Source organism: Bactrocera neohumeralis, chromosome 4 (genome assembly GCF_024586455.1).
Source record: "Bactrocera neohumeralis isolate Rockhampton chromosome 4, APGP_CSIRO_Bneo_wtdbg2-racon-allhic-juicebox.fasta_v2, whole genome shotgun sequence".
Taxonomy (NCBI): Eukaryota; Metazoa; Arthropoda; class Insecta; order Diptera; family Tephritidae; genus Bactrocera; species Bactrocera neohumeralis.
In genome coordinates, this window is record NC_065921.1 from 73,566,073 (window position 1) to 73,588,374 (window position 22,302).

Here is a 22,302-nt window from a genome sequence, read left to right on the forward strand (position 1 = left end):
AAAAGAATCATGAATTCATACCACACCCATGCTATAAAAGTACAAAAATAAACTTTCATTTCGAAGCTCACCTTAAGCCAACTTTTGCACAAAAGTCGCAACAAGCCGCATGTGAGGATTCTATGACAACCCACTCATAATTGTGCGCTTTTCTGCTGGAGAAAATAATTTCCAATTTAAAAAATTCAAAACATATTTTTATGGCTTACGGCTGTGCAGAGCTGCAAAGCGTCTTTGAAGCTGTTAAATTGAAAATAAATTTGCGCCATCACTATATGCGGCTGAATGTATATTTAGAAATGAGAAAAGCAATAGAAGTCCGCATTTTGCTTTCAATGACAATGGCGTCACGAAATGGAGAAAAATATTTATGTGCACCAAAGTAATAGTTCATTTGGCTGGGAAATTGAATGGTTTTCCAATTTTAATGGCATATTTGTATACGATTATTTATTTATTTTCTTGTATAATGCTTTTTGGTTACCCGAAATAGCGGGTGGTGACATATGCGCCAGAAAGGCAAATGGAAGTAATTGCTCAAGTACAGCAGAAATGCCTTGAAAGTGTAGAAAAGAAAATAGAAAATTTATGTAGTGTGTCGGACAACTAAATAACAATAAATGATGCAGTAATTGAACTCGATATATAAAATCATGGAAATATTAGAAATAATTTTTTTTAAATTATAAATAAAATTATAGAAAAATTAAAATGATGGCAAAATTATGGTAGGAATACAAATTTTAACAAAAGTATGAACAAAAATTATGGCAACAAATAAATGAAAGTTATGGCAACATTAGAAATGAAAATTATGCAAAAAGACAAAAATTATGGCAAAAGTAAAAAATTAAAATAGAGGCAAAATTGTTATGAAAGTTAAACAAAATTTAAAAAACAAATTATGTCACAATTATAAATAAAAGTTATGGCAAAATTATAATAAAAATTTAAGCATTGTTATGAACAAAAATTATAGCAAAGTTTGAAATAAAAAATATGGCAAATTGGAAATAAAAATTACGGTAAGATTGCAATAAAAATTATGGCAAAAGTAGAAATGAAAATTATGGCAAAAATTAGAATTGAAAATTATGGTAAAAAGACGAAGAAAAATTATGTATAAATTAGATATATAATCTATGGCAAAATTTTAAATAAAAAGTATGCCAGATTAAAAATAAAATAAAAATAATGGCAAAAGTTAGAAATTAAAATTATGGAAAAATTGTAGGTACAATTATGGCAAAAGAAACTAATCTGTATTACAATTATTTATTCGATTCCCCACTCTCCAGATTTTGACAAACCGAATAAATTCATACAGCATATAAATTATGGCAAAATAAAATATTATGGCAAAATTTGAAATAAAAGGTATGCCAAATTTAAATAAAAATTACAGAGAAATTAAAAAAATGTCAACAGTAGAAATTAAAATTATGGCAAAATTATAGGTAAAATTATGGCAAAAAAAATAAATTAATTTGCATCATAGTTATTCATTCGAATCGCCACTCTCCAGATTTTGGCAAACCGAATAAATGTATACAATATATGTACATTGATAATATATTCTCAAAAATTAAATATTTACAATTTACTATTCATAAATTATCAATTTACTATAATAATCAATTGTGATTATGTCAAATGAATTTTCTGACCAATTATAGAATTCACAATTTTTAAAACCTTTCAAATTTGTCATATGAGCGGCTAGTTTACAGAGCACCCCTACTCTTCAACATTTCAGAGAAGGTCTACGCATTATTTTATTCAAATGAATTCTAAAGAAATTCGTTTAATTTACATAGTGTGCCCTGACAACTTCAACTCAACTCAACTATTTTTCGCAATTCAAATCAATGTCTTTTATAATAGAGGAATATATTTAAATACATACTATATATATATGTATATATTTCTATTAGTGTATATATGTATATATTTTCTATTAGTTATATTTCTATATGAAAACGTATGTAAATAAACCATTTTACACAGCTGTCATAGTGACAGTGGCAAATATGCAAATTTTTTCCGACAGTTTATGGACACACAAAAACAAGAAGCCAATGACAGAAAGTTTAGAAAATCTAGAAGCAGCACGTAAAAGTAGAAATATTTGCGTATATATGCGCATTTGGAAACGGAAAAAGTAAATAAAAAAGTTTAAGACCCGTTGGGCTTAAATTTATGCTTTGTTGCTGGCAGCTAACTAACGAAATTGTAGGGGTTTTGGGTGTTACTTTGTTGCGGCATAGTTTATGGCATTTTTGGCAGAGATTTGTGCAAAGATTTCGCTATAAAATTTGATATGTTAGACATCGGTATAAATATGTATATGAATTGGATAAATTGGGTAGTAAAAGTGGGTAGTGGTGCAGCTTTTGAATGGAAAAACTGCCTACAGTCTTGGACACTATCACTCTCTAACTGCTGTATGGCGAATTAACAGTAAACTAACTAACAGATAGTAAAGTATTTTCTTACTATAACTAGCAATTTGCAGTAATTATTGTCATATTGTCTACCAGGCAGTTTATCAGCTCCTACACCCCACCGCTAATGATTTATCACTAACAAATCACGATAATATGCCACAATCAACAGTAGAGTTGTTGGCGCAAACTTTCGCGCTCATAAAAAATTATGACAAAAACTTTTGAGACATATCAACGGCAGCAGTTCATTAATTTTACAGCGATTAAATGTTGTTGTTGTTCTTTTAGTTAAAAAGTAATTTAATCATATTACAACGCTATTGATGATGGCATAAAGAGCGAAGGCTAGTAAAAAACGGAAAGAAAGAAAGTCGTAGCGCAATAAAACTTCAAGTAAAACAACTTGGCACCACACCACCCCCCTGTGGATATGACTACGGTGTTCCGAAAACAATAAAAATGACTGCTTGAGCGCAGAAAAAAGAGTGTCATTAACAGCGGCAGTCGACGGAGGTTGGGATGAAGTAATAAACGGCGCAGAAGTAGAGGCGCGGTGGCGCTATTAGCAGCGGCAGGCAAATGAGCAGCCACTAGAGAGTACAACAACAAGTAAACAACACGCAAAACAAGCAGCAAGGAAGCGTAGCTGTAAGAGTGTGAGCAAGGAGCAGCGACTTGGCAGACGCTGTTGCCGCCACACGGCGTATGAGCAACCATTTTTTATACACAGACACGCACGCACATACATACAAATACTTAACTTTTACACGAAAAGTTTACACGATAGCGCGCTGTGAGTTGTTGGCTTGTAAATCAAGGCGTATTATATGCCACAAAAGCCGAAACACGAAGAGCAAACGCCAAACGGTCGTTAGTGGTTAGGCGATTAGAAGGACTAATACAACAACAAAAGACGAAAAACAACACAAACGACGAAAAACAACAACACGCCTAGTTCTGTAAAATGTGTCGCACCCGAAAGGCAGCACCGACACCAACAATCACTCACCCAACCTCTTTGGCGACGCAACAAATTCATTAATTATAATTAAAATGTAGCGACGACAAAGCCGAAGCAAAGAACGAAAGTCAAGCAGCAGCAAGTAAAGCGTACGAGCAATAAAAATAATGATTAAAGTAAATAAAAGGAAAAACGAAAACAAAAGACGTTAACTACGGCTGCACCGAAACTATTATACCTTACACAAATAAAAAAAATTGTCCCCTGTAAAGACTTGAATGCTATAGTGAACCGATCTAAACCATTTCTCGGGAGATTGCATTATTTCTTTAGACAATACTCTGTGTCATATTTTGTGAAGATACCTTATCAAATAAAAAAGTTTTCCTTAGAAGAACTTGATTTTGAGCGTTCAGTTTGTATAGCAGCTATATGCTATAGTGGACCGATCTGAACAATTTCTTCGCAGATTATACCGCTGCCTTAGATAATAGTCTCTGCAAAATTTCGTAAAGATACCTTATCAAATAAAAAAGTTTTCCTTAGAAGAACTTGATTCTGAGCGTTCAGTTTGTATGGCAGCTATATGCTATAGTGGCGCGATATCGGCGTTACCAACAAATAAGCAGCGTTTTGAGGAGAAACGCATGAGTTCAAAATTTCAGAGCGATATCTGAAAAATTGAGGCACTAGTTCACGTATTTACAGATGAAAAACAGAAGGTTATGACTAAATCGACTCTGTTGCTCACATTAGTCCTTTATATATGGTATACATATATATTTTATATGGCCTCCGATATTTAGTTCTGGGTGTTACAAACATCGTGCCAAACTTAACATACCCTGTTCACGGTATAAAAATAAATAAATTACACGCAATAAAGATCGGCGACATTTAAGCAATTCGCTTGTCCTGCTGCGGCGTCGACAGCGAAGCCAGCGTTAAGGGTAGGAATTCCCGTGTGTCTCATGGCTTATTCTCAAAATCATTAGTTAGGCTAAAGTAGAGGAATAAAGGAAAATTTTCTTAAAGTGTCGTACACAAGAAATTTTTAAGGTAAAAACGGCAAACACGGCGTATGAGTAACACTTGAAGCGAGCTGCTTGTGCTCAAAAGCTCCCTATACACGGAACGCGCAAAGAACGCGGTGTGAAGGCAAATTAAAGGAAGAAAAGGAAGATCATATATTTAAACCACATGAAATTGTCGAAAGCGACGAGGAGTTGCTGAAATATTGCAAGTAATTAAAATGTGTCTGCGTGGCGGCGGTAATTGATGTCGGCATTTTGTAATAAGTAACAAAGCCACAGCAGTAAGGAGGAGTTAGCGGTGGCGGCAAATGCCGCTTCACACCAGAGAAGCAGCAGGATTAAGTAAAGTAATGCAAAAATTAATGAAAGTTAAGAGAAGAGCCGAAAAAATCTGCGGTTTTACATAGAAACGTATAAAAATATAAATACATATAAACAACCTACTCTCTCTCTCTCTCTGCCGTCGAATAAGCGCTTGGCAGCACTCTTCTACGAAATTGGATTTTTTTTGCGTTGCCTAAAAGCAGTGTAATGACCACTTATTACTGCTGCTCGTATTTCACAGGCCGAAAATCGACCAGCAAATTACAAACGAAAGAAAGAAAAACCTCACAGTTTAGTGACATAAAACCAACCAACGGTGAATGCTACAACAAAAATATATTAAATGCTCCAACGAATATGCACAAACAAATAATTGGTGGAATTATTTGGTAAAGGGGGTATGAATAAATGGCAGGCATGACGAAATGCAAGAAAAGGCACGAGGAAAAATTGTGCTAGGCGAGTATGCAGTGGAAAATGTAGCTAAATGTGGTAAAAGAAAAACTCTAGAAATTTACTTGGTTGAAATATATGCAACAAAAACAATATAGAAACCGAAACGAAGGAATATTTGAATTAAATGCAAGAAAGAAGAGTTGGAGTTATGTATTTTGCAAGGACCTACCAGCACAGCAAATGGCCGTGTGGGTAGTTTAGTTGAAGGAAAATCAGTTAGTTGGTCAACAACGTTGCAAGTAAGGAGTGTGTACTAATACGAAGGCAAATACTAGATTGGGGGGAAAAATAAAAAAATATGCTATTGCTGGTTTCCACTCTCGAGAAATATTTTGCAGTCTAAAACACAAAAACAAACATAATAACGGTATAACCTTTATAAAAACTATACTTTTGGGTATATAAATTTAATCGTGAATTCTGAAAACTTTTTCTGACAATTTCGTGTCTCTCGTCGAATAGACGAATTTTTCGAGCGAATGATTGTTGAAAACACTTTTGATGTTTTTCGTCGAAAAGACGAAATTCCAAAAACGAAAAACTTTTTATACTATTTCGATGTTTTTTACAAAAAAGACAAATTCTACCAAGGTTTTTTAACAGTTTCTTGTTTTTGAAAGAGTGTTTTCAATAATTGCGTTGAGCAGACGAATTCTGCTACTAAAATTCATAAAAACTAGAATGCAAAAGTTTCGATGTTTTTCGAATTTTTCTAATAAAAAAATGTTTGCAACAATTTCGATGTTCTTGTAATTTTTCTTATAACAATGTTTTCAACAATTTCGATGTTTTTCGTCGAAAAGTCGAAATCTGAAAACGAAAAGCTTTTTGTAGTTATTTCGAAATTTTTGTCAAAGGAAAAATTCTCCACTTTTCACAATTTGCTAATGGGATGTAACAATTTCGATGTTTTCGAATTTTTCAAATAATTTTTTTTCCAAAAATTTCCATGTTTTTCGAATTGTTAAAAAAAACAATTCGATTTTTTTTTAACAATTTCGATGTTTTTCCTGGAAAAGTCCAATTCTGAAAACGAAAAACTTTTTGTAACTATTTCCAAAGTTTTTGCAATAGTTTCGTGTCTTTCGTAGAGTAGACGATTTTTTCTAATGAAAAATTGTTTCAACAATTTCGTGTCTTTCATCGAAACACTGAATTCTGCGAATGGAAAATTTATTCCAAAAATTTCGTGTTTTTCGTCTAAAAGACGAATATTTTCAATGTCTTTCGTGCTTTTCACCGAAAAGAAAGAAGAAGTCAGCTAATGGAAAAGATTTTACAAAAATTTCGTATTTTTCGTCAAAAAGATTAATAGTTTTATCTACAACTTCATTTCATCAAAAAGACGAACTACATCTTCAAACCAATAGATGATTGATTTGCTTATTTGAGAATACTGTTGAAATACGATTTCAAATTAAAAATTGTGAAGTAATTAACTATTTTTTTAAGTGAGAAAGTAACCAATAACACAAATTACGAAAATACAAGGAGAAAATGTAAAATTTAAAGTAAAAACTAATAATGCGCTCAATACTGTAGAAAAATATTCCAAAATAACACGAAAAAATATATAGAAATGTCAACCAATTAAAGTGCTAATAAAAAAACAAAGAAATCGTATGACAAAATTATACAAATGAAGGCAGAAAATTATAATAAAACAGTATATATTAAAATATAGATATAATTGAATATAAGACCAAATATTTTGAGAAAAACAAACGAAATGCACATTTTTATTTATAAATATTGTTAAAAATTAAAATTATCTGATTTCTTCGAAATATTTTGAAATTCAAAATTTAGGTATAAATTGTAGTTTTGTCGAAATACTATTACTGTGATTAATTATAACCGGTTAAAACTCAAAACACTCAAAAACTAATGTCTAGATTATATCATATCGCAATCATTGAAATTATATACGATCAAATTTGAACCGGACTGGACCAATTTTTCCAAAAATAATACTAGGCAATGCTTAAAATATCAGCTGATCAATTTGACCCGGACTGACAAATTCAGATGAAACATTTGAAAATTTTAGAACAAATAATACTTAGAAAATCGAAATCATTGGAAAACCATATGATCAAATTTGACTTGGAATGACAAAAAATCAGCTGGCATAGTCGAATATTTTACCAAAAATAATAATTTACCAAATAACAATGTTACGCTTGTCTAAATTGCTCGAAATATCAGCTGATCAAATTTGAATCGGACAGACAAAAATCAGCTGGTATAGAATATTACGAATATTATGCCAAACAACAGCAATGTCAACACACTGCTTGCGTATTAATTTGCAATAAATTTTCGTTGCGAAAAATGCCAAATCTTGCTTTAGCTGCCAAGCAGAAATTCAATTAACAACAACTCAACACAATGCCATTAATTACAAGCATTCAATTAATGTTTTCAAACAATTTTAAGTGCATTTCATTTGTATTTTCCACATTTTCTTCAACTTTTGTCTAGGAATTTTCATTAATTTTGCACAAACTTTACTTTCATTGCATTAAAAATGCAATAAACATTTTTGTTTTCCAAAAAAACAACCAAAACTTTCACAAAAAACAATACAATAAGTATTTATGTGTGCATATTCACCTCGATCACTGTAGAAATCGAAAGCCCGCTCCAAACCGATGCAATCACCAAAATTTGTCGCTGTTGTTGTTGTCGTCGTCACCGATGAACTATCACTGTTACTATGATGATTATAAAGATTACTACTGTTATTGTTGTTGCTAGTATTATTGTTGTTGGCAACGCCATTCGTATAAATATTATTGAAGTACGCGTTAGTGTTGTTGACGATGCCGCCGATGCCACCAACACCGCTGCTGCCGTTTTGCAGTTGATGCGGTCCAACGGGATAATCCATGAGTGAGGCAGGTGGCGTTGGCTGATAACAATATAAATCCATTTAGGTTGTGTATGTTGCCTTTATGGGGCGTAGGTAGTTGGTTGGTTGTTGTTTTTGTAGTTGTTTCTACTTCAAGTGCTCTTGTTGGGTGAGGTGGCGCGTTGGTTTACTTGGTTGCCTTTGTACGGCATAAATTAAAATTGTAAATTTTTTTTGGAAAATAAATGCGTTTCAAGAATTGATTTTAAGGCCATTTTTTGTAATGTTGTTGTTGTCGTGTGCAGGTAGTTTACTTGGAGAAATTTTGAAGCGCGCAGGTTTTTTAACTCTTCTTTAATTTTTTTCGAATTTTGCTTAATTTTTTTTGTATTATTCTCTAACTTTTTTGTATTATTCTTTAATTTTTTTAATTATTCCTTTATTTTTTTATTATTTTTTAATTATTCCTTTATTTTTTTATTATTTTTTAATTATTCTTCAATTTTTTTTATTATTCTTTATTTTTTTTTAATTTTGTTTTAATTTTTTTTCCTTTAATTGGTTTTATTTTACCTTTTTAATTCATTTTGTTAAAATTTTCCTTTAATTTTTGTAATTTTCTTTTAATTTCCTTTAATTTCTTCTTAATTTATCTTTAAATTCTTCAATTATACTTTTACCTTTGCACTTTTCCTATATTTTCCTTTAATTTTCCTTAATTTTTTTCGTTAATTTTTTTTTTTAATTTCTTTAATTTTTCTGCATTTGCTTTTTAGCATTTATTTCGCATTAGATTCCAAAGTGATTTTGCACTTCCAAAGCAACTTTTTGTATACTCTTTTAAATCTTGTCTGCTCCAGCAGATTTTTTTAAAGCTGCCACCAAATCGTGCGCCGCCTAAGCGCCTTAATACAGCAAATACTTTTATTTAGCTGTGTTTTTTGTTTTTGCCATGCGAAATACTTGATTTTTTATTACTACTTTTATTGTTTTTGCTGTTGTTGTATGTCTGCCGCAGTTGCGTATACGCATACCAATGAGTCCGTGGGGAGACGCAGTTAAGCGTGCATCAGCAGACCCAATTGAGCGCAAGAACTATTTCTTTGTGCTCTTTTTCTTCACCAGCGCAGCTTTCTGCGCACTGACTGTGTGTGATTTTGTTATTTGTTGCTGTTGACTTTCTTCCTAACTCACTTGCCGCATTACTGTGCCAGACAGCCGCCAACTCGCATTTCAGCTAAGCAGCACAGCTCAATTCCGCTCAGCTGCTGATTTTTTATTTGTTGCGTCCTCCTGACATTTCGTTTTTATTATCTGCTTTTTTATAATCTTGTTGTGGTACAGACCTTGAGCAGACAGTTACACGCAGCAGTTATGTCGTACAGAAAGTAACAAGAAAAAGAAATGCGAATAGAATTTGATAAAATGCCAGACGCACCTTCGGGATAACAACAGCAACAACACCTTCGACGTGTGGCATGTGTGGGTGTTTGTTGCTGCTGTAGCTTGCTGCTATCAGATAACTTTTATATAAGTTTCAGACGCCGCTGGCATTAGAATCATAGAAGAAGCTGAGTAAGAATTTCAGCTCTATGTAACATTTATAATAAAATGTATTGGTAGGGCGCTTGCTAGACTTCAATGATGCCTTTTTCGCAGCAGATACATTTAGTCAGGCAGTTGCTACGTGCTGCGCGTTGTTCTTTTGCTGCTCGAAAAGGCGAAAAGTCAAGGCAAATACGTGTTGCGGCTGCTTAAAAGCGTTCTTTTGTTGTTATTGTTGTTTTATTGCACCGTCTCGTTGCTTTATTTTCTATGCCACTGCCCTTCCTTTGAGCATTTGGTCACTTTAACGCTGCTGCTTCTCTATTTTGCAGCGCCTACTTTCTCCACACATTCGGTTCTCAACTAGCTAGCTGCCTGCTTTTGTTGTTACTATTTTGTTAATTTGAATTCTTGTTGTTAATTTGCACTTTTTAGCAAAACTTGTAGTCGCCTTTCACTCAAAGTAAAACGTTTCTGCTGTTTTATGGCAAATTTCTGCCTTTCGCTTCACACTTTTTACGCCTTTTTGCCGTTGTAGTTGTTCGTGCGCACTTTGTTTGCAGTTCCGTAGTATTTATGTTGTTGGCGTATTTTTAAACACATGAGCACACATGTTTAGCGACACAGCGATTTTGGTTAGCGAAATTTTGAATTGTGCGAACAATGTGGGAATTTTTGAATTTCAGATTGGTTTTTTTAATTTTGTAGAAAATTGTTTTTTAATTTTTATTACGGATTTTTTTATTTTATTTTATTTTTTTAATTTTGTACGAAATTTTTATTTTTTAATTTTTCCAAAAAAAATTTTCGAAACTTTTTTCAAAATTTTTGTTTCGATTTTTTTTTATTTTGTTTTTAAGTGTATATATGTATATATATATATATTTTTTTTTTGAACTTGCACTCAACTATTTATTTATTAATTTTGTGGCGTCTAAAATATGAATTATTTATTGATTTTGCGCCTTCTGAAATATTAATCATTTATTAATTTTGCGCCTTAAAGCCTTTCCTTTTTACTCCTTTTTATTATTATTTTTGCTAATTTTTATTATTATTTCGTTACTTTATTCACGCCAAACAACTTTTTTCATTTTTTTTCAATACTACACAATTTTTATCATTAAAATTTTTTTGTGAAACCCTCTTTTTACATATTCTATAACTTTCTAAACACCACTCAAATCAGCAAAACTGCATTTTTCCCACGCCCTAAACGCTTGCATGCGCGTCAGCTACTTGCATTTGCTTATTAGATATATTAGACACACACATTTCCCGCTGTGTACACACACACACGCACAAACCACTGAATTCTTTCTTTTTTTTTTGCCTGGAAGTTGCACTTTTGTGTTAAAAATTTTCAAAAATAATAGAACTACGAACAGCACTAAGCTGCTGCTCTTGTTGTTGTTGCATTTGCTAAAATTGCACTTGTTGTTTGCCTTACGATTTTCGCATTCACTGGTTAACACGTTTTACTTGCTGTTGTAAATATTGTTGTTGTTGTTACAGCATGCACTTTCAATGCACGCACGATCACGTTCAATTTTGCGCGTCCCGGCAGCAACTAACGTCAACGTCGCAGAGAAACTACCGAAAAACGCCAAATATTTACAGTCAACACGACGACCGGCCGCTAACGAACACGCGTTTTCACAATTACTAGTTGCAATTTTGTATTTTCAGCACTGCTGCCAGTTAGAATATATTTATATATTTTTTTATAAATATATTATATTTTTTAAGTTGTAGGTACTTTGTAATTTCAATAAAATATTTTTTCAGCTACTTCTTCACAGGTTTACGTATGCAAAAATATATATGTATGTACGAATATATATTAATTTTTGCTTGCTTGCTCTCCGCTTTCATAAAACACTATAAAATACAGCAAGCCACTATTTGATGTTTTCTTTCACTTGTTTCTAACTTGTATTATATACACATGTATTCATGTATGTATGTATTTATTTGTAGTGTCATAGCACTGGGGCGACGAGTAAGAAGTGTTTCTTTCTATGTTTTTTGCGCTATTGCGTTGAAAAGCGTACTCGTCTCTGCCTCTACACGCTGCCGTTAGTAGTATATGTTCGTATAACAACCGATTTGTACACCGCCAGCGTTGAAGTCCAAACAAATACTGAAATCAATGAAAGCGATTCCGAGCAGACAACAGCAGACGGCACACAAACGATACAGAAAGGCATAACAGCGCAAATGCTGTGCCAGCGTACAAGTATTCACCACAGTAACTGGCGCTCAGCCGAACACGCCAATATACATATACAAATGTATGTATATATGCACACAAATGTACGTATATGCACATCACACAAATTCGTATGCGTGTTTGTATGTGTAAACGCACACCCTTGACTTCTTATGCGCTCAGTTGTGTCGTTTCGTGCTGCTCTTGCCGTCAGCTCCATTTGTTTATTTTCTTTGCAGCGCCAATGCGACTTTTTCACCACCACCAGCACACCACTACCACCACCACTTTCTTGTCATATACACACATTGCATTTTGCATGCGCTTCACCACTTGCTAGCCGCTTTTGCTTTGCTTACTGGCTCTGCCATGAACTGCTAGTGTGTGGTGTGGCTCATTGTTGATTGCACCTTTTCGTCGTCTTGCCAACTCTCTCTTTCGTCGCTCATTTAATGTTTGCGCTCGCATTCTACATGTTTTCTTTAACTTACACCGCTACTTTTGGCAAGTGTGACAGTCGCTCAAGGTAGTGTCATGGTATTTCACCACAATGCTGTTTGAGTGCACGCTTAATGTGTGTTGAATAACTCAGGGCGATAGAGCGCATCAGTTACCTACATATGATGTTACCTAAATATAATGTGGTTGATGGTATCACTGTGTTAGACGATGCAAAGGGTGCTCAAATCGGCATAGTTTTTGCGCTCATCTCGCGTGTGGTGTGATCAGCTGACTTTTATATTAAAAAGTCATAAGAGAAAATGAGGTTGACATCACAGATTGAAGACAAATGATTCTAATTTCTAAGCATGGTTTTCCTAAACTCCCCTCCCTCTCCCCCCATCTACCCGACACACACTTTGCATATTTCACTTTTGACCATTTTCAAAGTCCCGTGATTTATCGTACTTTTAGTACTACGTCACATGATGATAACATCACGTCATCAATATAACTTCCCAGCATTAAAGAAAAATTTCTAATACTAAAATTTGCCAAACATCACACATTGTAAAAATTCATCAAAGCACAATATCAAATGTTATGACTACTAAGCATCAAATATCGCACGCACATCACATCATGGTAAAATATATAAAAATATCACATTTTACTAAATTAAATAACTAATTACAACACAACGTTATATTTCAAGTCACATCGTATCCATAAAAGTAAACTTATAATATATAACAAAATTCACCGCATATCATATGATCTCCCACTTCACCATATGACAGGGCAGACAATTACTTTTATAATTTAATTTTTTTTCAGAAATTTTGAATTTAAAATAAGAAAATAAATTTATCAATTCACACTAAATTTAAAAAATACTATTTACATCAACTCATTGTTTCAAGTCATATCACTACATTTTATAACGCATCACATCAATTAATATAAATCTATAATAATAAGCCAAATTCTCCAAATATCATAGCAATTCGGGTTACTACTTCTTATTGATGGCATTATGTCACCCAATTCATACTCGTATGATATCAAATGATTTGCCATGAAATAGTTGGATTTCAGTTCAAAAGTCACACGCATATCACATCATAGTAAGCAAATGCTTTTTACAAATTTTTAAATCAAAATTACGTTAAAATAATAAATAAAATATATTTAGAACATATCACATCAATGTCACGTCACATCATCAATATCACATCATATCAAGTAAAAAAATTTAAACTAAAATAAAAAATGTTTATTAATAAAATTTGTATTTTTCGATCGCATCACATCATCAATATCACATCATATCATACTAAGTAAAAATATTTTGTACTAAAATAAAATGTTTATTAATAAAATTTATTGCATTTGTATTTTTAGAACACATCACATCATTAATATCACATCATATCAAGTAAAAATAAAAATTTTAAATTAAACTAAATTACCACCTATTAGATCTTACTATTATTACATCAAATCATATTAAATGAGCTAACTAAACATATAATAATATCATTTGTATATCACAAGCTATCAAACCAAAGTAAAATGACAGTTGATTGTTCAGTAATGTCAAATATAATTACTTTTATTAAATAGTATGTTGGTTTTACATTGACACAACGTGACATATTTTAAATCATTCTTAATTCATTTAATTCTTCAATATTAACAATATTGATAAATTTTCTGAAAATTTTCTGTACAAGAAACCAATGTTCAATATGACAACGTATACAACTCACAATAACTGAAAATCACATTAATAACTAACAACTATCCTGCCATGATGCCCAAAATAATCACAACTTCCTAAATCACATCATATACATATCAACATGAACACATCACATGACTTTACGCCCTTAAAGCATCATATCAACTACATATCACCACTGCTTGCTCAACCCCTCGCTTAGAACTAACAAATGAGCGCTCTCTTTCACCTCAGCAATGCTCTCTGCTTTGTTTACTCGCATTCACACACACACACTCGCACGCATACACATGCATATTTTCTCATTTCGCAGGTTTACATATCTCAAACTTGAACTCGACCGCAACTTGCTTATGCCGCCGGGCGATGAATGAAAAATGCCGATGCAGTCAGCTACACTACTACACAGACACGAAAATTCAACATCGTTGCACGCATACTGCAGTAGGCAGCGTTATACACACACGTACATATGTATATGTGGGCAATGAGTGTTTATCTGTATATACATATATATGTTAATATATATATATGAGGCTACCTTCAATTTATAGGTGTGCAGTGAGAGTGGTGAGTGCGCTTCTATTTACTTCTACTTTTTCCAACACCCTCGCCTCACCAACTCACCCTTTACACAAAAGGCACACCACACACACCTCACACCCCGTTATCGACAACAACTCGTGTAGATATCTTTCGATTTTGTGCCGGTGCATATATTTGTTTACATATAAACACACGCGCATACATATAAAATGCTAATAAGTATATGTGTGTGACATCTATAGAATTTCTTTGCTGTTGGTGCGCCGTCAAACTGACTCGCAGCGGTTTCTGCTGTTGCTTTTTTTGACTAGCATGTAAGTGTGTGAGTGTGTGTGTGCACAAGTGCAAAGGCGGCATTGCAATAATAATAAAAGGCAGCCAAGTTGGAAATCAAAAGAGGAACACAATTAGACACACACATACGCATACATATGTTAGTGAACTATGTAGAATTAAGCATTTTTTTATTTGTACATACATGCATATGCATGTATTTTAGTACGCGAGTGGGCATATGACCGAAAGTTATCTGTGTTTCTATGTTTGTGTGCCTGTGTGCCTCTAATATTTTGCTGGCAGGCTACAGTGTAGCAATTTATTGGAATATTTGTGCGATGCATTGAACTCATTCACCTGACGCAGATACGTGTGATTAGAAAAACAACAACAACAACAACATAAACAAAACAAACAATTAGACTTTTACTTTTTTCTAGAACATTGAACGGTAAAAAAAATTTGTATATGTTAATATATGTATGTGTATATTAGCTTGTATGGCGATGTCTTGGTTAATCAGTTATATCGAATTTCGTGAAGATATCTTGACAAATAAAATAGTTTTATATAGTAGTCTGATCTACCCAGTTTCTTCGGGAAATATAGCTTGAATAATAAACTATATCAAAGTTTATGAAGAAATCTCAAATAAAAGAGTTTTCCATACCACGACTTTAGTTGGATCGACCAGTTTGTATGGCAGCTATATGCTATAGTGGTGCGATTTGGACAATTTCTTCGGAAACTTATCCATTGCCTTAGACAATAATCCATCCTAAATTTCGTGAAGATATTGGCTCAAATAAAAGAGTTTTCTATACAAGGACTTGAGTTGGATCGTTCAGTTTATATGGCAGCTATATGCTATAGTGGTGCGATTTGGACAATTTTTTGAGAAATTTCCCCATTGCCTTAGACAATAATCCAAGCTAAATTTCATTAAGATATCTTCAAATAATATAGTTTTCCATACAAGTACTTGAGTTGGATCGGACAGTTTATATGGCAACTATATGCTATAATGGTGCAATTAGAACATTTTTTTGGGAAATTTCACCATTGCCTCAGACAATAATCCATGCTAAATTTCGTGAAGATATTTTCTCAAATAAAATAGTTTTCTATACAAGGTCTTGAGTTGGATCGGTCAGTTTATATGGCAGCTATATGATGAAGTGGTATAACCTTAACAATTTCTTCGTAGTTTGTACCGTTGCTTTGGACAAAACTCCATGTCTAATTTCATTAAGATACCTTCTCAAGTAAAAGAGTTTTCCATGCAAGGACTTAATATACTCCGTTCAAGGTACAAAATATTAAAAGTGGGTGAAGAACGTAGAAGAGCGGAAACTTCCAATTTCTCTTGAAATATTAAATTAGACTAAGCAATTTACAATTCCAGCAACTGATTATGATTATGTAAAGCAATGCTGTTGTTGCCTTGGAAATCATCGACTTTTTGCAGTTGATCTATGAGGGTGGTGCTTTTAATTCTCAGAAAGTTTGGCACTCAGTGCTAAGGTGAGGAGTTAAGGTTGGGCTTATTTAGATTTCTTTTTGTTTATTGCTTATAATTTTTGCATATTATCTGCTTTTTCCGGTTAATAATGAAATTAGCAGTAAGCTTTGTATTAACCGAACAGAATATGGAGAATTTTATAGGGAACTCGATTACAAGATTACGATTTTATAGGGAAGTAAATTTATGTAATTTAAAAGACTCGGAAGATTTCTAAATTACGACGTAAAAAACTAAAAGAAATTTCTTTGCAATAATTTATGTATAACACTTCAATATTAAAATGAAGTAAGAGACAAGGTCATTCTTATTTTATTTTTTTAAATTTCTGAGTCTCTTGCTACAGTAGATAACCTTCTATGTCTCTTAATGGTATAAAACAAACATTGGCAGAAACATGGAGGAGCAGGGTATTTGAGTGTCCATAGCCATCCATGCCTTTATATATCTTCTTGAAGTGAAAGTGATTCCAAAATTGCTCCAGTAGCCCACATTTTGCTGAAGGGTTACATGGGTTTCCTCGGGTAAACAGCCTTTTTAACAATTTTTTCTCGTATAAAAAAATAGAATATTTTATTAGAATTTTTATTATTACAAACATACGCTATTAAGAAAGAAAATCTGAAATTTTTGGAAAAAAATATTTTAAACTCGGCACTTTCGACGCCATTTCCGGTGACTCCTCGGAAAAAAGATGCACCCGCGTTGGCAAGTAAACTTCTTACAGGATCATATAAAGTATAAAAATACGTGTTTTAGTTAAAACCTTAACTTAGAACGAAAAAAAACTGAAAATTGGATGGAAAATTGGACATTTTTACAAAAAAATTAAAAATTTCAAGAATTTTTTTTTTCAAATATTTGTAATCGAAAAAAAATCCTCCTTGCTAGTCTCTAAGAATTGTGTTTCAAAGACCTGTGTACTATTTCATGAAGATCGGTTGAGTAGTTCCCGAGAAATCTTACCAAACCGACTTCAAAACTACAGTTTCGAGAAAAATGTGTTTAAAGACGGCGCACTTAGTATAGCAAACCTCGAGCGTTCAAGACTGTATCTCCGAAACCATTAGTCGGATCAACATGAAAACTTAGAACAATATTTTAGAGGCTGTTGTAGAATTTAATAAGACAATAAAAAATATTCGATTTTTTGCAACCCGTAAGCCAAGTAATCCCTTAAATTCAAAATGTCAAAATACAAGCTTTTCTTTTATACACCCAGCTGTGTACTGAAGCTTTTTACTAAAGCCTGTCCGAAAAAAATCCATTTTTCCTAACTCCCAGTGTAAGTTATACTTTGTTAGGCATTTTTAGGGACATTTTTTTTAATAATTCTATATTATCCTGACAGTACTCACAGCCCGCAACACATTTTCGATTATATATCATTATTATAAATCTAATGCTGCCACTTATTAGTAATAATTTTCTAACTAGCGCATCATTTTAGGTCCTCTCATATTTGTTATACTCATAAAAAGCACCCTTTAAAATGCCTCTTACTTACAGGTTGTGTAACTCTCACCTCTCCATTTACATAAATCGTAAAAAATCTATTTGACTATTCGCTCTCAAACTCTCTACGCTCTCAAAGTAGATATACTCATGTTGACTACCGGCTTTTCTATGCGCCGCTTCGCAGTGAAAAACATTGATTTTTGCTTGCTGAGCACATGTACACCGCTTTGACACACATATCTAAGTATGCTTATGTGTGTGTGCTTGTGTGTTTATGCAGCAGTTACACTATTATACTTGCATTATTAATCCTTCATTGCATACTCTTGAACTTGTCGAAATATAGCGGAATATATGTAAAGAGTTCAGCGTGCTCTATAGTTGCATGCCACAATTTTGGGTGCTGCTGCAACACAATTTTACTTTGTTGGTCGCTGCTCAGGTGCGGCGCTTATGCTTACATACATATTACATATTTATGGACATATTACCCATGCTTAGTCACATGACTCGTGCTATTCAGTGTTGCCTGCCTAATCTGTTCATCGAACTACTTCTAATTCCGGTCCATCCGCCTGCTGTTACTTGCCTCTTTCCTGTCATGAACAACAAATGTGCAGCCGAAGTTCAGCATGTCTTGCACATGTGTGCAGTTATATGTATATGTATACATATGTATATAAAACTAGTAATTATAAATGTTCCCTGATACCTATATTATAGATATCTACTGTGTATGCACACCCTATTGGAAATAATACCGGGGCATTTGTATGATAGGTATTATATGCTTTAGAGGTCCGATAACAGCAGTTCCACCAAGGGAGCAGCTTCTAGGGGTGAAAAGAACGTGAACTCTGGGCCAAAAGACTTTCGCAACTCTACAAGTGCTGGTTGCTGACGAACGCTTGCTAAGCTCGCGCGCGGCCCACGGAATTAAGAGTTTGAATGCACGAAGACGGGTGAACCGCTGCTCGTTCCTATCGTGGTAAAATCTTGGGTGCCTTTTCTTGCGAGCTCATAAGCGTTACAAATTCTGTTGACTCCGCTGTGACCAGGCACCCAGGCAGGTTTAATATGGAAGCAGCTTGATGCTTACTGTTAGAGAGCACATGCAATCTTTAGCCTCTGTAGCGTCCGAGCGGTTGCATATCTACGTAAAAAAGCCGCGCATTTCGAAGAGGTACATCTGCGGCTACCTTCATAGATACCACTCCTGCTCGAAAGACACTACAGAGATCTGATAGTCTGAAATAAAAGTTGAATTGAGAGCTTGATCAGAATAGCTGACGCTCTTATAAATATTTAGATATTAGAAAGCGGTCTTCGCTATGCGAGTTGCCATTCGAGATAGTCCGTGGTCTCGGAATCTAAACTCAAGACCTCAAGATAATACTTGAAAGATAGGGATAGCTGACGCTCTAACAATATATTAGAAAGGTCTTAGACATTTTGATTATAAATATTTGGACTCAACTCCACTTGAGTTGGCATACGAGAGATTCCGCTGGTCACAAATCAACGAAAATCTTGCGTGAATCGGGCTTCGAAGTGCTTCTGCATTTACCAAGTCTCATGATCTAGCCTCCAAATCTCAACCGAAAACTTGTTTGAAAGAAATTTATGTACAAGCTTGAAGCAAACACCGCGTCAGAGACTTATTTTGAAGATGTTTGGTAAAATCGCTATTATTTTTGAGCTCTCAAGTTCTCTGAGCACATTGACTACTTTTCACCTCTCCATTGATTTCGCCAAACTGCAGTTACATGGATTTGCAACGATTTCCCTACAGGCACATGTGCGAAATAAGTATCAATACTCACATGGGCGGGTATATGATACAATTTCTACGACAGTACACCCCGCAAAGTGTCTACAATGTTTGCTTAAAAGTGCAATTAATTTTATTGTTGTTGATTTTTCTACATGTGAACAGACTTCTGCACATTTCGCACACTTTTGCAGAGCTATATATTATATACTATATTTCTGCACTGTGGACGCTCTTGTCGTTGTTGGAGCGAAAAAATTACGTCGTACTACGTCTTAGATAATTTCATTCAGACTTTTTCATTTTCCAGCATAAAGCTCAAAAGTAAAAAAAATTGTACATAATTGTTTTCAGTTTTTAGATTTTGTTAAAGCTGACAAGATTTTTGAAAACCAATAGATTATATCACTTTATATACAAACTAACGGCTTCATTAGCTGAAACCGAAACTAAATTTGATATTCTTAGAACCGGTTGAGAATTGTGTTTACTGAACTTCTAAAACCAAAAAAACAAGCTAAAGAAGATTCTGCGCTGGTAAAAAGAACTCAGAGAGCACGGAGATCCTGTTACCACGACAATCTGGTATAAGTAATCGGAACGGACGCGGATTTTTATCCGTTTAAAGACTCGGAATTACTTCAGGCATACTATTTTCTGCCGTTACACAGAGGAAGGAGAGGCCAAATTTGGTTATGAACAACGAGAGCGCAGGAGAGTCGGAGCGACTTAACAAATTTTTAAAAACAGGTGAATGTTTTGAGAATTTTTTTATAAAATGTTGACAAATTTACACGTCATGGAGTCCACGTGGTGTGTGGAAGCTGTGGTACCGTAAATGTAGATGAGCAAAGAGAGGAATAACTCATACTACTAACAAAACAAGCATTTAGAGAGGCAGCCGGAACATATGAGGATACAGAAGTATTGATTAGAGTAAAAATTGTGCGCAATGCCTCTTCAACGAATGCATTCGTTGGAAAATCTTTTTCCGTGAGTATATTTAAGGCCCAGTTCAATTCAGATGTTGGGGATGTGTAAAAGACTATATTGTATTTAAATGTAACCAGTCGAAATGTGAACGAGTCATCAAAAAACGACAAAATCGGATGGACCATCTGAGACATAGCGTCAGGCAACATTTGAAGAGATAATCTTCAAAAAATAAATGCCAAAGAGTGTTCTTTCGAATGAGAACAAACATTCCCCATTAAATTTGAAGTTTTTGAGTTCTATTTTCATGGCATCGCAAAGAACATGGAAGAAGACGATCTGGAACTTTGGATCATGCGCTTTTCAAAAAACATAAGTCTAATTATTGAGACTGAAAGGGTTTCGCAAAGAACATGTCTGAACTTTGGAACACTAAATAAGTCTAATTATTGAACTGAAAGGACTTTCGATAGACTTTGTGGAACACAAAGAGAGCCGTCTGGCCGTTTCCAAGACAGTTGGTTCCTACAACAGACTGTTTGTTCGGTTCACATAAACAAATTTTCTAAAACTATTGTATTGGAAGAATCTTTCAACCTGCTACAACAACAAGGTACTAGATAGACAGCCATAAAGACACCACCAACTAGTAGTCGGTAAATCAAATACAAGTAAAGGAAGGATAAACCACTAGCAGATAACGAGGACAAAAGTGGAGCAGTGCCTTCAGTAAAGCAGCAGGTGGATGCTGGGTATGAGGGACACCACCAAACGGCGCAAACATCAATAAACGAAATCGATAAAACCCGAAAAGAAATTGTAAACACAACAAACCCTCATGAAGCAGACATGAACAGCAAAAAGCAAACACAAGAGGCTGTGTGACAATGTCGTTGAGCTTGAAAATTTATGCGAAGACATAGAAATCCAATGAATCAACGACAAACAAGCGAAGTGGAGCACTCGGGCTTGCAACAGGGGGTTGATATGAAAGGGCGAGGCGAGGCAGCAAAGTATAACAGCAAGTCGAGAGCGGATTCTAAGTACAACATGGAGCAACAATAGACTAAAAAAAATAACAAGAGTTGAAATAACAACAACAACTGGCATAAAGAGCGCTTGCAATAATAAGTAGAATAAAATCAACAGACAAAAATAACAAAAATGCAAACATACACACACAGCAGCATGGCACAATAGCAATTTTTGCCTGCCCTGCGTCAATAGCAACAACAATAATAATGCTTATGGTAATCGACAAAAACAAATTGTAGCAATATGTGAATGCAGTCAAAAAACAATCAACAACAGCCGGTCGCATTCGCTATATGGACGTACCTACATATGTACATATGTATATGTGTATATACATTTTTATGTCTGTATATAAACTTTCATTTGTATGAGTAGTCTGGCAACTATCAGCATCGCCTAGGCAGTAGCAGAGTGGCGCGGTGTTGAATGCGGACGGAGAATGTCGCAGCTTGTAAGCGGCATGGTGCAGACATTTGGCGAAAACTGGAATAATCTAACGAGCATATGCACATCATACACATCATAAATGACAATAATAAACAAATAACATGTGCTTACACTTTTTTGCGTAATACATACATACATTAAGGTGTCCCAAGGTATAAGACAAAAAAAATTTTTTTATTATTTTATTTATTTTTTATGCATTTTCCCGACAACATTTCTTTTTTTTTATAGTTTTAGTTTCTGATATCGTGTGAAACTTCAAAACAGGTGGCAGCATCATTTTGTTAAACATATTT

The 22,302-nt window shown here is 34.0% G+C and overlaps 2 protein-coding genes and 1 long non-coding RNA gene across 5 annotated transcripts in view; all 3 read right to left on the reverse strand.

The window, feature by feature from the left end:
- LOC126756706 (nitric oxide synthase-interacting protein homolog) overlaps positions 1 to 8,593 on the reverse strand; it is a 131,695-nt gene extending 123,102 nt beyond the window's left edge. For all 3 annotated transcript variants that reach the window (XM_050469960.1, XM_050469957.1, XM_050469959.1), the window contains exon 1: positions 7,839 to 8,593. In XM_050469960.1, the coding sequence (XP_050325917.1) occupies positions 7,839 to 8,157 (319 nt within the window). In that variant the 5' untranslated portion in view covers positions 8,158 to 8,593. The remainder of the gene's footprint in view (positions 1 to 7,838) is intronic.
- LOC126756674 (ecdysone receptor) overlaps positions 1 to 22,302 on the reverse strand; it is a 310,622-nt gene that overhangs the window by 173,030 nt on the left and 115,290 nt on the right. The window lies entirely within an intron of this gene.
- Positions 9,173 to 12,463, reverse strand: LOC126756714 (uncharacterized). Its single transcript, XR_007666629.1, has 2 exons — positions 11,072 to 12,463; positions 9,173 to 10,589 (listed from the first exon to the last, which is right to left on the reverse strand). It is a non-coding gene; the product is annotated as an uncharacterized LOC126756714 (long non-coding RNA).